Raw genomic sequence first — 18,177 nt, forward strand, 5'->3', positions numbered from 1 at the left:
AAAAAAAAAAAAAAAAAAAAAAATGAGGTCATTAGGGTGGACCCTAATTTAATATGACTGGTGTCCTCTTATAAAAAGAGAAAATTAGGAGAGAGATTTGCATAGGGGGAGAACACCACATAAACATGACAGTCACTTGCAAGCCACGGGAAGAGGCCTGGAACAGACTCTCCCTCACGGCCCTCAGAAAGAACTGATCTTGTTGACACCTGGATTTTCGACTTTGAGCCTTCAGAACTGAGGCAATCGATTTCTGATAGTCAGCTGCCCGGTCTGTGGAGCTTTGTTACAGCAGCCCGGGCAAACTCACACAGTATTGTTTTCTAATCAGAATTGTTTTTTAAAGTCCAAGTCAAAATGCCATAAGAATAGGCTTTGGCCAATTTCCTCCTCCGTGTTTTGGTCTCTTGCACCCTTTTTCAAGTGTGGTACCTTTTCATGGGGAGACCTCGGAGCTATAATACTAAACTCTATTGTCATGGGTGAAAAGAAGCTGGCTGGAAGGAACCCAGATGTGTTATAGTGCGAAGTAAACACCATCAAGTATTGTTTCAGCCAGAAAAATATCTGAAGAACTAGGGAGTGCCCAAGGAAATTCAAATTGATCTTAGTGTTTTAGGAAAGGTAATATGTACATAGGGTTAAAAAAAAAATCCAAATTGTCCAAAAGGAGACATGGCAAAATGTGTTTTCCACATCCTTGGCCCTCAGGCTCCCTGCTCCTTTCCCAAGGACACCATGGTAACATTTTCCTGTACTCCTCTTAAGAGATAGTGTACGCACCTATCGGGATTGGGTGTGTACCTCCACTCCTGATTCTACAAACATATGAGCATTATTTATTATTTTTATTTTTTAGGTATATTGCTCTGCACCATCTTTCTTTTCACTAATGACAGGTCATTCATTCTTTTAAGCAATGTCATGGAAATGTGCAACCTGATGATTAAGATTGTGGCCTCTGGGGTTGCTTTGCCTGGGTCCCAGTCCAGGTGGTACCTCTTACTATCTGTATGGCCTTGAACACGTGACTTAGCCAATTTGAGTTTTGATTCCTCATGTTTAAAATAGCATGAATAATAGGCATACCTCATAGGCCAGTTGTGAGTCCTGCACACATTAACGTGGGTGACGTGCTCCATACGCCTGGCGACTAAAGCAGCGCTTAGTAGGTGTTAATTGCTACCAGGAAGCCACTGAGATCCACAAAGCCATAACTTTCAATTTACCCTCTGTGGCATGATTTTCTTATTGCTCAGATATAATTTTTGGTTACTTTTTATTTAGATCAGATAACAGAAAGCTGGGTAGCACAGTTCAGGTCAGTGAAGATCAAAGAGAGACAGGCAATTATACTAATAATGTCAGTGTGATGAACTAAATGGTATTAGAGAGGTGTGTATAGTGTACAAAGGTTTTGAGGAATAGCCCTGTTCTGGCAGTAAGGGATCTTGTTGTCACGAACCACACTGGTATCCACTGTGACATCTCTGTGGCATAAAATTTTGGCCTGAGTAATAAAGAGTGAGCATAAGTGCATCTGTGGAAGGAAATTTCTACATAAGTCTCCAAGATACCTGTTTTCTAAATTTGCATTTCCTAATGCATGTTTCTTAGCATATTTTATCTTTGGGGCAGAGATGCTTTCATCCTGTATTAATAATATATTTGCTAGCTGAAAGCAATGGCATGAAACATTTTATAAAAATAATCAGAGAGCTGTTTACCCAAAGCAGCTCCATTCATTGAACTGATTGCCAGACAAGTTTAAATCTGTTCACTACAAAATGCTTTCAAAGAACAATTAGAAAATTATAAGTGAAGCAATAATAAACTTCAAGTTCAACTGAAGCTAAAATTCTAATTCTTTTTGATATGTGAAATTGCCACAAGGTCACAAAAACGTAGATGTATTTTGCCAATAATTAATTTTATAATAAATACTTTGGCATAAGGTTCAATTTGAGCCAGATTGCTTGTTTAAACCAATATTTGATTCACAAAATTCCAAAACATTTAAAGGATTTGGACATTCCTTTGGATTATTTTCAATAGAATTGGAAGTGTGTGTTTAAAGCATCTATAGAATTCTTCTGACATTTAATTATAGCCTGATAACAGTTTTTACTAAGAATGTTTTAATCATAATTTTAAAAATAATAACTAAATACCACAAATACATAAGAAATACTTGAGTATAATGCAAGAAGAATCACATTGTGCTGCAGTCTGGAAAATTCTTGGAGAGTGCAATTCCTTGGCGGCAGTTTTGCTTGAGTCAGTATTGCCTTTTCAGGATTTTACAGACTGCAGGGCCTGGGCAAGCCCAGGATAGAGCGTTCCAGGCAGCCGCCTACATGCCATGATGTCAGTGGTGCAATAAGGATTCTCATTCCCCAAATAGCTTTTCCACAAAAACCTAAATTTCCCCTTTTAATTGAGTTAAGCTTTCATTTTCTGGAACATTTTGATAAGCATTTCTTCTAGGGGAATGAACATATATCCTAATGACATTGTGTATCCTTTGTAGAAATATGTCTGCCTTTGATAAGGATGATTCAAGACTGTGTCCATAAAAGTTAAAAATAGAGTTAAGTTAGTAGTTTTCCCATAATCAACCTTTTCTGCCTTCAATCACTGCTTCAGATCTGTGCAAGGCATTATGTTAGGCAGGTCAAAGGGAACACAAATGGAAAAACTCCAGACTGGGTGGCAAGAAGCCATTAATCTAGTCAGGAGGATAAGACAAGTAGATTGCAAACTATATCCAAGACAGAATAAAATACCCAAGGGGTGTTCTAACAAGAAGGATCAAAAGCAGGTTCCACGAATGAGCCAACATCTGTATAGCCTTGAAAGACAATGGTTTTATTTCTTGTGTCTATTACCTTTTATTCTGATTATAAAGCGTATGTAGTAAAAATTAAAATATATACATGTAAAGAAGCGAAAGTGTAAGTGTTTTAGAGAAGAGGAAAGATGTGTTTCAAATAAATAATCTTGCTATTAACCAGAGAAATGCAAATTAAAACAATAATGTGATATTTTTCTTTATCCACCAGATTGGTTATAATGAAAGGGTTAGATAGTATTAAGTATTGGAGGATTTGGGCAATGGCCATTATTGTCCGTTGTTGATAAGGGTCTGAGTTGGAGGGGAATCTGCACATAGGGTGTGGCTGAACCTGCACATATGACCAGTGATTCCGCTTCTACTTTCCGCCTAGTGAAACACCGACACATGAGCAGAAGGAAATATGAACAAGGATGTTCACTGCAGAATTGTTAGTAAGAGTTAAAAATCTAGAGCCATCTTAAATGTCCACAAATATGGAGACGATAAATAAAGCTGAGTGCCAAAAGGATGAGATTATGTAAAAAGTTAACCAGAAGTATTTGAAAAGCTGCAAGCATATTTTTGGTTGCCAGGTAATGAGGGCAGGGAAATGGGGTGCTATTTTTATTTTGTAAGAGGGCTCCAGGGATGCTTAACATCCTACCATCATACAGTTTTGAACAATCAAGAATTGTCTTGTTCATGATGTCAGTTATACCCCCCACTGAGAATCCCTGAAGATGTGTATATATACACACATACACCAAAGCTGATACATCCCCAAATATATCGTAAAGTTAGAGGAACTAGTCGCAGGCACCAATGATACTGCTTAGTTTTAGCATGCTCCCCTATAAAAAGGCAACAACACAAATACACATACATATTAAGATATGTAAAAACATAAAATAAGAGTTTAAAAAATATATACCAAATTCATAAGTATGATTCTCTTTGTAGAAGGAAGCAGAATTGGTTCAAAGGGGACTTTAAGGAAGGAAGCAATTCAAAAGAACCAGAATTGTTGTCAACAAAGGAGACTTAAGCTCCATCAAATTTTTCTAATATAGCTTATTCTAAAAAAAAAAAAAAATAGTTTCTATATAAATTGAGTAACTACAAATTTAATTAGAAAAAAAGAAAAATGCTAATTTTTTCCTTAATCCAACATCCAGAAATAACCCTATTAATAATTTGCCTTATTCTTTCATTTATTCAGCTACTGTTTATTGAGTGCTTGGACTGGCCTAGGCACTTAGGTGAAGATTGAGAGAGAGAGAGAGAAAGAGAGAGAAAGAAAGAGAGAGAGAGAAAGAGAGAGAGAGAAGGAGAGAGGAAAAGAGAGTTTGGTTTCTTCCCATTAAAAGACTGGTGAGGTTTGGAGCCGCAACTGTTCAGGGAGAAATAACATGGGCAGGAAGGGCAGCAGCAAAGGCCTAGAAGCGAGAAAATGCCAGGCGTGTATGAGAATCAGAACACCACGCAGTCATGTGAGAATTCAAAGAGAATGACGGAGGACAGCGGTTGGGCATGGTGAGAGATGAAGCTGGAGGACACTGAGGCTGTATATGTGGCACTGGATACTGACAGTTCCTTGTCTGACGTTTATAAAGCCTCTTGTGGCTTAATATGCATATCCAATAGCTCATTACATAAAATCATAGCTGCACAGACCTTAAAATTCCTATAATTAGAACTATATTCAATTTTTTTTTCCTAGATGGAATCTGGCTGTGTCGCTCAGGCTGGAGTGCAGTGGCACCATCTTGGCTCATTGCAACCTCCGCCTCCCAGATTAAAGTGACTTTTGTGCCTCAGTACCCCTAGCAGCTGAGGCTACAGGCTTGCGCCACCACGCCTGGGTATTTTTGTATTTTTAGTGGAGATGGGGTTTCATCATGTTGGCCAGGCTGGTCTCAAACTCCTGACCTCAGGTGATCTGCCTGGCTTGGCCTCCCAAAGTGCTGGGATTACAGGTATGAGCCATGTGCCCGGCCAGAACGATATTCAATTTTTAAAAATTTGAATATTCCAATTATTAGGGATAAGAGGCAGATTTCAATGGTCTGAAGTTTATAAAATCTGGAGGTGTCCTTAAGAAAAAGTATACAAAATTATAAAATAGAAAAGAATATTTATTTAAAATGAGAAATCACAAATTACAAATTTAAAAAACTGAAAAATATCAGAAACATTACAAAACTGAGAAAATAACTTATTTTTATTAATTAACTGTTGAATAGAACCTTATAATTTTTTTCTTATATTTTTGCTGTCTGGCATTTGATTGTCTCTTCATATAATAATAATTTAATAATATAATTTTCTATAGAGGGAATGGAATGATAATTCAGTCTTTCATCTAGAACACTTTAAAAAAATTCCCGACAGTATAGAAAAGCTGTTTTCAGCTTCTCAATGTGACGTTGGTAATGAAGGTTTTATAGTTGTTGGTGATTTGTTTCTGGTAGTTTCCTCAGGTAGTCCTTCTGCTGCAACAATTTTTAACTTATTTGCTATGTGACCCCCTGGCAAGTAACAACCTCAGTTTTCTCATCCATCAAGGTGACTAGTAAGAATGCCTAGAGAAAAAACTTTTTTTTTTTTTAATGGAGTTTCACTCTTGTCAACCAGGCTGGAGTGCAATGTCATGGTTTTGGCTTATTGCAACCTCCACCTCCTGGGTTTAAGCAATTCTCCTGCCTCAGCCTCCCAAGTAACTGGAATTATAGGCACGTGCCACCACACTCAGCTAATTTTTGTATTTTTAGCAGAGACAGGGCTTCACCATATTTGCCAGGCTGGTATCGAACTTCTGACCTCAGGTGATCCACCAACCTCAGCTTCCCAAAGTGCTGGGATTACAGGCATGAGCCACTGTGCTCGGCCAGAAAACCTTCTTATTTTCATATATTGGAACAATTTTCTTCTTTTATAAACTTTTTATACAATTCTTTAATTTTTACAGAAAAAAGCTAGAAAATTAAACAGTACATTATGAATATGCTAGACATTGCGCAAGGTGCTAGGAATACACTTTTATGCAGCTGGGAATAGGTTCATTTTCCTGAAATTAAAAAAAAAAAATTCTTCCGATCTCATTTTCCCTGACGATGCAAAAAAAGAGCAAGAAACTCCTATGTACGTTAGAAGCAATATTATAGTCTCCATTTTCCCCAAGGTTCACACATTGTCATAATCATGTCTTAAGGCTAACAGAATCAACAGAGCAAAGACTGATCAGGCTCCAAAAGAATATTTGTACTGGGTTTTTAAGATTATGAAAACCAGCAATTCACTTTGCAGGAAACTGTGGTATTATCCTTTCCATGATACAGTAAAAAACTAGGAAATACCCGCCCACTAAAGAATTTTCATAGCTGCCTCTTAGTAAGATACAGAAAATAAACTCAGCCACAAAGAATGCAGACAGGCTAGACTGAGAAAGCTGGTCCTCAGTTCGGTCTCCTTTCCTTTCATTCTCAGGCCTTTTTGAGTTAGAATCTTCTGGAAAATTGCTCTTGAATAGTGGAAACTTCACAGTTTCTTATCCCTTGAGTTTTATTGTTTTAATTTACTAATCTACATTTATACCTCATTTGTTCTGTCCTTTAAAGGAGAGACTTTTACATTTTTTGAAGTGACTCACAGAATAAAATACATTTTATGTCACTCTGTATTTATACAAACATACATATATCACAAACACACACAAAAAACAAAAAGTTATAGGACATAACACTTATCTTTCTATATGCTATTTACTTAATATTTTCTTTTCTCTTTATTTTTAATGAACATTGATGTGACCCATTAAATTCACTTTAAGCCTATTAATGGGTTTTTCCTGGTGTTTGAACAACAATGCAAAGCTTTGCTACTCAAAGTATGGACCAACAGCATCAGCATCACCTGGAATCTTGTCAGAAATGAGCAACTGCAGTGTTTGAATAGTTTCTAAACTCTAATATTACTCTTATCCAATCTTTGCCTGTGTATTGCTAATGATAGGGAATACTATGTATTGCTAATGATAGGGAAGTACCTATCATTGCTAATGACAGGAAGTACTGCCCAAGTACTTGTACAGTACTGAGTTCCATATTTTCATAATTCATGGTCAGAACTCTTGGGCTACACTGAATTGCCATTTTTTGCTGTATAGATGGCTTTCAGCAGATGGTTTCAGAGCTACTTCTTGGAATTACATAGATGATACTTATAGAAAGAGTTGAAAGCATTTAGAATGTACTTTCTTCTTTCTTTCCATCATCTTCAACTTTTCCTTTTATGACAGGCTGTCAGTTCCTTTATTATCCAGGGACCTTATCACCCAGAGACCTCATCTCCTCTGAAAACATTTCAAACTTAAAAAATCTACTTTAACATTAAGCTCTGACCTGCAAAACAAGCAGCACAGGAGCTTCCTTATAAAGCAGGCTGAGATTGCATTAGTTTCTTCACAATTGCATCATGTAGCTGATTCACACTGAACTTACAGTTGATTAGAACTTTCAATTAGGTCATTTTCCTCATCTGCACTTATAAGAGTGATGGTTTTATAATCAAGTGCAATAAGAAATTTTTTATTACTGGGAAATACCAAGTGAAAAGGGATGCTAATGAGCAGCCAACTTGGACCACACACAACCTCAGGCCCCGCCCTTAACCCGCTAAGTCTCACGTGATTGTTATGCAGTATAGAATTTAAGGAGCATGCACGGGAAGGACTCTTGGGCCTGAAAACTTTAATTCACTTCAATAATGTGAACAGTTTGAGTTCACAGAATTTGGCATCTGGAGAGAAGGGCATAGCAAAGAACTAAGTGACTTTTCAGTACCAACAAAATGGAAAAGAGAAGGATCTGCAGGTTAACATAGAAGAATCACCAAATAGCTGCTATCTTAGTGATATGGACAGTAAATATAATAGCATAGGAAAGGGAGCTCAAAGTGGGCTGAAATGATCAGGGAAAACTTCATGGAGGGGGAATATGATAAACTGCAGCTTGAAGAATGAATACAGAATTCATTAGGCAGTGAGAGGCATTCCGAGAGGAGAAATGACACAAGCAAAGGCATTGGCGGTGACGTGTGCTTAGTGTATATGGGCAACCAAATGCCTAGCTGGAGCACAGGGTCCCTGTTGGGGGGTGATGCAAAAGAACTCTGGACGAACTGGTGGACATGGAAAGCAATCTTGCACTTTAAAACACAGGCCACACATCCATTTAGATTGTATATTTCTTGATGACAAAGTTTCTTAGTAATTCATATCTACAGATAATTCACATATTTAATGATATATTTTTCCCTGCCTGGAAATGATACAAGAAATAGAACCTCAAGTCTGTCCCATGAGAATTATAAAGAGGACATATATTTCAACCCAAAGTGAGAACAAAAATTCCTGATTGTGTGAAAGCAGCCAAAATGCCCTGGAGTTGAACAGCCAACAGAAGCATTCTTCTCTGGAAAATGTTCTCTTATTTCTTCAAAGTTGTTCTCATTTCTGTATGACACTGACACCCCTCTAAAGTATGTAGACTAAAGATGACAAATGCATAACATATGTGCCACACCCCTTCTCTAAGGTCATGCAGAGCACAGCTAATTGATGTGTGTTTCTTGTTGAGCCTATACTTAGCCTCACAATCTTTCTGAACACAATGGTGATAGAACATAAGATGAATCTATTAGTCATTCACACTCTAAAGGTTAATCTGTTCTTACCACTTGAACTATTCCATGGGATTGCTTGGCTGCTGATTTCATTCATGTGTATTTGTTCATAGAGTTGGTGCTAGATAACTTTGATTTTGTGAAAGATAAAATGTTTGGCCCTCTATACCATTAGAAATCACGGGTTTAGGATAAGAGACTGCCTTGTGTAACTTAAGAGCTACCAGTGCTGCAATTTATATTAGAATCAGGCTGTAACATACCTAAGACAGAGGGCGTTGCCCACACAAGCCTGTCAAGTCACATGTTCACAAGTGTGGGCTTAATTTTCCATTGATAATAGCAATGGATACTGTTCAAACAGAGAGAACCAGGCGGGGGCCATATAAAGGATTTTGGAAGTTCTTACACAGTCTCAGACAGGTGTAGTGTGATATACAGGGGAGGCCAAAGAAAGATTCCCCAGAGTCTCTCCAATAGGGAGGTCTGTGATGGAACCAGCATGGCTATATTTTTTTAAATTACTCTTCTAAATGCCCATGTTTACATGAGCTAAGAGTAGAGATAAATGGTAAGGCCAGCTGCCCCAGGCTTTAGAAAAGAGACCTGAATGATGACAGAGTATGTGAATATCTCATTGATCCATGAAGTAAAGGCAGGTCCCAAGTTTTCTGGTGGGAGTCAAGGCTCAGCTAATGGAAATAAATATTGAAAGGGAGGAGAGAATTCTGTAGGAGTTAGAAACCAGGAGAAAGCTGTTCTTGAAGGAGTCTGAGAAATTAAGCAAGAAGCTCTGGAAGATGAAAACACAGAGACAGACAGACATGGAGACTTAGAGATTCAGACACAGAGTGGTACAAAGACTCAGAGACAAGAAAGTCAAAGAGCTGCAGACAGACAGCTAGAAATATAGAGACACGAAACTCAGGAGACCACGGTAGACCCACCAGCCCACACAGATAGCCGGAAGCACATGGGGACAGAGACTTAGGGAACACACATGCAGACCCAAAGAGTGATCCAGGAGACAGGGGCAGAGAAAACAAAGAAAGATAAAGATGCATCTTTAAAAATAAACAGAAATCCACAGAGCCTGACCCAGCTGGACCAAGTTATCCAGGGAAGTCAGACTTGAACAGACCTGAGGGGCAGAGCCACTACTTGCAGGAGGGGTAAAAACTGCACCTCACTGTGCTGAGAGCCTTCTCTTCAGTCCCCAGGGATGCCTTCACAGTGCAGGAACGGCTGCAAGATCGAAAGAGCACCGTTGCTCCCCAGTAATTGAGGCTTAGGGAACATTTTATTTGGATTGGAAAAAACACTTCATGGATTGAACTTGAAAATGCCTAGAATGACTAGGCAGGAAATGAAAATCAGAGGTTCTCTTAGGAGGGCTCATCTTCAAATAAAATCAAGCTTTATTGTGGGTGGAGTATGGTTACTCTTATAAAGTGCTGGGTCAGGGTATTGGCTTCGAACTGTGGTTGCTATTGACAACCTACCATTGTGGGCTAGTATAGGAGTCAGAGAAAGTTACATTCAGGAAGCTTCAGTTACAAGAACTTTAGGGTCTGTAAAAAAAATACAAGGAGATTCTTGTTTCATTAATTGTCTCTTCTGCATTCCACAGTTCAGATGATACCTCTAACCAACGTCAGTTTATTCCACCAATGAAAACCACTGGACATAAGGGGACTGAGTGAGTCTGAATATGATGAATGCAAGTACATCATCAGCGTTGGTGCAGTGGAAAGCTCACTGGTTGAAGTCAGGAGCCTTGTGTTCTGGTCTTGGTCTTTACTCCACATGGGGCAATTCAACAAACAATTAAATATCTGCTCTTTATTAAGTGGTATGTTCAGATGGAGAAGGCAAAGATGAATAATGCACTGTCCTGCTCGTAAGGAGTTCACCATTGAAAGGAGTTTACTGTGCTCTAGCCTAAAGCAGGTGGCTAAACCTCTTAATAACTCAGGAGTGACATCTGCAAAATGATTCTAAGATTATCTGGTGAATCAACCCAGAACATACAATCAAACTACTATAAGTCAGAGCTCTAGGAGAATAACCTGAAACCCAGGAACATTTAGAATTTTATAGTGATAAAGCAAAATGATGAGTTATAATATATTTGTGAGACATTAAGGTTTTCAAAATTTCTTTGTACACAAAATCAGTAGAACCGGTTTTGTTTTGATGTGAATCACTTACTTTGCTTAGCTCAGTGGAATTACTGAATTCTACCCTTGTTCCTTCCTGGCGATTCCCAGGTCAGCATTTCTAGTTTCCTACTCACCACCCTGCAAACTGCCTCACTAATGAATTGTCTTGGCTCTAGCCCCATTGCCACCCATCATGCTGAACTACCGCATTAATCTACCTAAAAACAAAACATCACGACTGTGTAATTCTACATTCCTACAAACCTTCAGTGAGTCCACATTGTTCATTGACCAAATCTATTTTAGGCCTTCTGGAATCTAGACCAACCTAAATATCCACATGTTCACAGAGGGAAACAGGCTGGCCTGGAGCCGACTTTGAGACAGATTGAGAAGCAGAGGATGGAGAAATGTCCTACCAAAAAGCAAAAGCAAAATTATATACAAAATATGACTACAATTCATCTCTCTCTCTCTCTCTCTCTGTGTGTGTGTGTACAGAAAAAATACTATAGAAACTGGAATCAAGATGAACAGTGTTATTTTAGGTGGTAGAACATGGCTGATATTTTAGTGCTTTTCTTTATATTTTGATGCTTCTCTTTATTTCTCTAATTTTTAATTAATATATATTATCATTATTTTTAACAATTTATTATAAATAATTTCAGATATACTGGAAAGTAGAAAAATAGCATAAATGTTACCTGCATTTAAATAATATTCATATTTTAGGCAGAATAATTTTTAACCTTCTGCCACATTTTTAATAAGATGTTTAATTTGGAATCTTTTGATGAATAGTTTTAAGGTAAATTACAGATATCCTGACACTTTAACCCTAAATAATTCAACATGCATCTCTAAAAAGTGACATTCTTTTACATGAACATTATACTGTTAGCAAAACAAGTGATTGCTCTTATGCTTTTTAAAGTTATAAATATTTTTTAAATAAAGAAGGTATAACAACAGATAATGGGAGCAGATGCTAGTGGGCAGGGTCAGGGGGAGCATGACCGTGGAGAAGGCTGAGGTAAGCAAGGAACACCAATAAGGCCCGGCAGCGTGCACTGGGCTCCTGGTAGAGGCAGGTCTCTATCAGGGAGTAGGAGCCAGAAGTCTATGGGGTCAGCATAGGAGTTTATCCTCTAGGGGAGTTGGTGGGAGCCAGAAATTAACACAGGCTTTAAAAAATGTCCAAGAGTATGGTCATGAAAGCAGAATTACAAGAGAAAAGCCAGGTGGAAGCTTCTCATAGAACGAGATTGATGGAGATACAGGCCAGAGCCAGACCATCTGAACGCTGACGAACCAGATGGGTCCTGAGGATTGGGTGGATCTGAGCCCTTTTTCAGTTCTGAATCCTTGTATATTTTGGTACCTTCACTCATTTATTCATGCCATCTTCTCTGTAGAAAATGTCACCTTTTCTAACTTCAATTGACAAAAGTCATATCAGTTCCAAGGCCATCTTCTCCACTTCCAATGTAGAGGAGATAGCCTTCCATATGAGGTTGTTTCATCTAGACACTGTTACAGCCCTCAGCCCACACAACACTGCATTCTAACTCCACATACATATGAAACCTCCATCTCTGCAGAGCCAGGCCTTCTTTTTCTGTTGTCACCTCTATGCTGCCTTGCTTGACGTCATCGTTCAACAGATAGATCTATGACTGAATAGAAAGTGAATGGATGAAACAAAGTGACTCCACCCAACGTGGACAATCTGTGGGACAGATTTCCACTTGTAAGTAGAAGGAAGTCGCCCTTCAGAGGAACAGAAAAACACCGCAACTGAAGAGGAAATTCACTTCAGTTAAGAAGAGATGGAACTGTACACTAGTTACATACTAATTATACAACCACAGAAGAACCACCTTCTGTTTTTAGAATCCAAGATTACAGAATTGTGCACAGAAGAGGAACAAGCTGTATTGCTCTAGTTGGTGTCATACCTCTGTAAACAGGTTCCACTGAAATTTTGACTTTACGTCCCTTAGCTGAATAAATTTTTCTAGTCCTGAAAATGAAATCTACACAAAATTCAATAATGCTCTGATAACTCGGATACTGGCCTGGCTTTGTGTGCATGTGCATGTATATTATGTGAGGAACAGAAAGAATAATGTCTTTTATAGTAAACTTTGTTATAATCACAGCATTTTCTTTGCTTCTGTCAGTTCATATTAAGCACTAAGAACATGTACTAGTATAACAAGATGAGAGAAATTTGATGCAAGCCAGGAGGTTGCATTAGTGGTCAAGCATGAAGGCTCTGGAGCAAAAGCTCTTGGATTTGAAGGTACGTTAGGATGGAATCCCGAGCATGCGATTAAAACTCTTCACTTTTCTCATCTGTAAATGGGGATGACAATTACTAACAATATCCACCACATAGCAGTGTGTGAATTAAATAGGTTTACATAGGCAAAGGGCTTAAACTAGAGCCTGGCACATGATAAGCATCCAATAATTACTAATTGCCATTATTAGAATGTCTATCTTCTACCAGTGGGCTCTACAAAACAGCACCACGCAGTGGAAAGTTCTGGGGTAAGTTCCTAGGTGTGTCTCTCAGCTCCACTACTTACAAAGTCTGTGACCTAGATTGTATACTTATTGAAGTATAATTAGTATAATAAATTTATCGAAGTCACCTTTTATCTGTGAAAGGAGTATGATGACATCGTATTGAAAGTGTTACTGTGAAGGCTAAATGGCATAATGCACGTGAGTGACATGGTGCTGGCACATAGTAGGTGGTCAGTCAATTAGGACTATCACAGCAGGGAAACAACCTGGTTTGTGAAGTCAGCATGAGTTTTGAACACAGACACTCCGAGACTGTAGGCAACCTGATTTTTCTGCTCTTGAGTCTCTTCCTATGTAAAGCTGGAATATCAGTGCCTTTTGAAGACCAGAACTAGTGTCCACAAAAAGCCTGTCTTATAATAGGGACTCATTTTGTTTATTATCATTTATTCCTTGGGTCAGCAAACCACCAACTGAGGATCAATTCCTGCCAGATACCTGTTTTAGTATGGCTTAGGAGCCAAGAATGGCTGTACATTTTGAAGTGCTTGGGGGAAATAGAATATTTTGTGACTCATAAAAGTTATATGAAATTCACATTTCAGTATGTAAATAAATTTTGTTTGAACACCATCATGGTCATTTCTTTCTGTGTTCTTTGGTAGTTTTTGCACAACAATGGCAGATGTGAGTAGTTTAGGCAGAGGTTGTAAGGCCTGCGAAGACTAAAACGTTTATTATAGAGCGCTTTATAAAAAAAGGTTTGCTGCTCTGTGATCTACTCTAATCTTCTCTCATATATGAAGAGTAAGGGGCATAGAAATGAAGAATTAGTTATTAATTTATTTAAATATTCAGAGCTTAGAATCTAGTCCTTTGGCACTGGCCAACCCAGCCAAATACTGGCACCTTCTTATACAACTTGAGATTTGAGAAAGTGTATAAAAAAGAGAATGATTATATTTCTCACTTGGAGTTATGACTGACTAGATCATTTGAATATTTAATTTTAAAGTAACCTAAAATATTTTCATTTTATGTTATTTCTTTTGCATTTATACTTATATATAGCTATGCTCTTCCTACATTATCTTATAGTAACCTTTGTTAGAGCCAAAGAATTGCTGAAATTTTAAATCATTTAACTAGCTGTTCTATACCAGTTTGTTACTTAGGTGATGTGTCTAGTATTTATTACTTGTTTTATTTTGCCATCTCTTCGTTTTGCAAGCAGGAAACAGCCTGACCCACCTCTGATTCCTGGTCCACCTCCTTCTCCTCCCCTAGCTCTCCACACCCCTCACTTCTCGCCCTCCTCACAGCTCTTTTCCCCCAAGCTCGTACCCTCCTCTGCAAAGTGTCAGTGATGCTGAGCAACAATTTAAGATGGTTTTATTTCTCCTTTGCTTTTGCGCATATTAATGTATTTTAGATGAAAGAAAATTAATGTTTTTAGGCTGACATTCTGTAAATGAGACATGGAAAAGCACTGTGTTACTGTATTTGGGTATTTTATAAAATAATCAGCCTGTACGCTGAGCAAGTTGTATACGCCCTGAAAGGGAAGTGATGGATTTGCTGCAGTTCAGGGCTCAATGTACAGGATTTACACATTCCAGAGCCTGAAGAAACAGAGACCCAAAAATAAAGACTTCTGATATTTCTGTAATTTAACCACTAACTTATCTGTTTATGTCTATCAAAAACATAAACAATGATTTATCTAAGTATTCAATCTCTTAAAATACTTAAAAAATTGAGTCAAAACCAGCCACCTTTTATCTATCAATTATATTAAATCATTCTATTTTTATGGAGGTTTTTGGAAACAAATTAATCAGAAGGTTTGATAGAGATTCTACCTCACCAGTGGTTAGGTGTTCAAAGAAAACGTCAGTATTATGTTAGAGTTATGTTCCGTATTCTGCAGAGGCAACGAGTCGTTGTCAAGAGTTCTCAAATTGTACCTATAAAAAGTGTATCAGTGAGGCGCTGCCGGGGGAAGTACCGGCACAAGCTGCTTGTTAAATTTTCAGTTCAATGAGGTTAAATTGTTGGCAGCTTGAAATTGTCTATAGCGGGAGCATTTATACCAGGGAACTAGGCAAGTTCTAGAAATCAGGGCTTTCTTCAGCCCCACCTCACCCCAGGTGTTTTTCTAGCACACTATTGAGTCTGCTTAAATAAGTCATACCCCTGAGGGTTCTTTTTGGGAGAACAGAAATATCTTAAAACTGATTGATAGTGATGGTTGTATCACTTGCAAAGTTAGTCAAAAGTATTGAATTGTACACTTCAAATGGGTAAATTTTATGATATGAAAAATATGCCTCAATAAAGGTACTAATTGAAATGCCCCTAAACCAACAAACAAAATATCAACATTTATTAGTAATTTTAAGATTCAAGTACACACCCAGCAGACTTAACATGAAAAACAAAGCCACATTTGTGGCTTTGGTAGATATATAGTCTATGCAATAATAGTCAACCTAGGGTCTCACTTTGTAATTACTTGGAGAGTTTAACAAGAAAACACCCATCCCCAGAGATACTGAAATCATTTGTCAAGTCTGTGGTTTGGGTGTCAGAAATTTTTTTTTTTTTAAACTCCTTGGGTTGTTCCCGAGGACAGCCAAGGTCAAGAACCAGGACTGCAGTGTTCCCGGATAACTCCAGGTTGCAATGACTAAGAACTCATCCTCAGGTATAATAAATGTTCAGGCCTTCTGAAATAGGGAAATCTGGAAATGAATGTACCCCCTTTTTTTGCAGGGAAGTGGGGGACTTGGTTTTGTAGTGAATGTCTATTCTTTACACCTGGAGGAAAGACACAGTCGTATTCCCCCCATGGGGTTCACTTATGGTTGCTTCTTGCTGTTGGCATCATGGCGGGGCACAGAAACAACATCTAGTTCATCTTTGTCATCTAAGTGTGTTCCCACAGTACTCAACCACAGACTCTGGGTTCAAGGACTGTTTGTTTAACTAAAGGACCAGAACTGAATACATTCCTCTGTCTTCTCCTTTGGGGTTTTCTGTTACAGTGGGTTGGGAATACAGATAACAGAACATGTAAAGCACTGCAGCTTAATGATTCAGTAAGCTACAGAGGGCCACAGTTCAGCTTTAATGTTTGGACTTGGTGACACCTGTTGTTGGATGCTCACAGAAGGGCCTTTTACCTCTTCTGTTTGGGGATTCAATCTAGAGGGATAGAGAGATTCTAGAGCTCTGGCTTCCCAGCAAGAGGAGTTTTCTGTAATGGAAATTTCAGGTGTTTTATCTGATTTGTCAAATGAAGGTAGAGTTCAATTCTGATATTTCAGTTTTATAATCTAAAGACAGGAATTATTGATAAACTTTTACAGTAATACAGCATTAAAAAGATACAATCTCTGCATCCTTAACATGGAGAGATTTCAACTCTATTTTGGTTTTTCTCTGGTTAAGGACATAGCTTGTGGCAGGTTGGACTCCAAGCTTTGCTGTGTAATTGATGTGTGACTAGCAAGCAAGTTATTCAAACCTGTTTGGTGCCTGTTTTCATCCTTCATAAGATGAAGATGACGACAGCTCCTATGTCATTGGATTGTTATGAAGATTTAGAGCTATTTATCCACACAGAAGGTATAGGTTTTGCCTCTCCTCTTGCACAGGTGTTAAAGCCACCCTCCTGGGGATATTCCCAGTGCCTTAGGCAGAAGGCTCAGTTTCTCTAGGAAATCCCCTGTTCCCCTCTTGTGTAATACTTGCTTCTTTTATCAAATATCTGGATGAGTTGTCTCATCTGGGTCCCTTCTTAAAGACAGAACTCCAGTGACTCCACCTACCTATACTTACCCGTCTGAAGCAGACATTTTATCCTCTTCCTAAATTGTTGGTATTTAAAGGCTCAAAGTTGCCCCTCTGGACATACACGAAATATAAAAGCTCACATATGCAGTATCAGGAGAAAGGAACACATAAGCGAGACTGTTGCAGAAACTTCCTCATTCTCTGTCTTTTGAAAAAGTCCCTCTCCCTTACACAGAATGTAAGGTAGGCTTTCTGTTTATCTTACCAGCAATGCAGTCCTTTTACTGTTCCTGGGTCAGTGCTGGAAACTCTTGAACAGCACATTTATTCATAAACCAGAGCAACATTAAGGAAGCAGGCAACATCAACTCCTACATCCCAATCTGTCCCTGTTCTCAAAGAATGTCCAACATTTGATTTTTTTTCCCGTTTTCTCAACCTACTTGTTTTCACATCTAGAAAAATAATGCATGCTTTTCCAGTGGGATTAGACCCAAACAGGAAGATACCCAATAGATACAAATGAATAAAGTGGAAAAAAATAGAAGGTTGAGGTGGCAAAGGGCAACGAGGCACTGAAGATAGTCATTAATCAAAGTGAGCATGCAGGAGGGAGCACCGAGTCAATGTCCACCCACCAGGCACTTTGAAAGATCTGCTCCCTTACCCCAAGTCCTGGAGCAGCTCAGCTTCTCCATCGGATCTGCTCCACAGATCTGAGGGATCCTGGGTGCTCATCTTCCCTTCTAGAAGTTCTGCTCTGCCCATTCGCGCTCTTCACAGACGCAGAGAGGGAGACAACTTGGCTGCTCCTGATACCCTCTTGCTCTGTGAGACAGCAGCCTGCTGTGGCTCTGAGTCTCCAAGGCAAGGAAGTGAAACTCAGTCGCTTACTCCTCCCACCAACACCACCACCCTGGCCTGGAGGCACTGGCAGGGGTGTGCTGTCAGTCAGGAAGTATGCAAACTTAGGTAGTTACCTCTGAGGACACCCAACCTACATCACGCAACAGGCGGTCGCCATCAAAAACATCCGACCACCCCACCTGGGACTGGACAACAGTGCAAACCGCTTGTGTGAGGCCAAACCCTAACTTCTTCGCAATGCTAGCAGCCTCTGGTTTGTAGGGGAGAATGCGTGCACTCTTTCACCCCACTTTT

The 18,177-nt window shown here is 38.8% G+C and overlaps 1 protein-coding gene across 1 annotated transcript in view; it reads right to left on the reverse strand.

Annotated features, from left to right (window-relative positions):
• DAPP1 (dual adaptor of phosphotyrosine and 3-phosphoinositides 1) overlaps window positions 1-17,895 on the reverse strand; it is a 53,856-nt gene extending 35,961 nt beyond the window's left edge. The window contains exon 1 of the mRNA XM_017511365.2: window positions 17,684-17,895. Coding sequence (XP_017366854.1) covers window positions 17,684-17,784 — 101 coding nt within the window. The 5' untranslated portion in view covers window positions 17,785-17,895. The remainder of the gene's footprint in view (window positions 1-17,683) is intronic.
• Between the last annotated feature and the right edge of the window lie 282 nt (window positions 17,896-18,177).

The sequence above is a fragment of the Cebus imitator genome, unplaced genomic scaffold (genome assembly GCF_001604975.1).
Source record: "Cebus imitator isolate Cc_AM_T3 unplaced genomic scaffold, Cebus_imitator-1.0 Scaffold447, whole genome shotgun sequence".
Lineage (NCBI taxonomy): Eukaryota > Metazoa > Chordata > Mammalia > Primates > Cebidae > Cebus > Cebus imitator.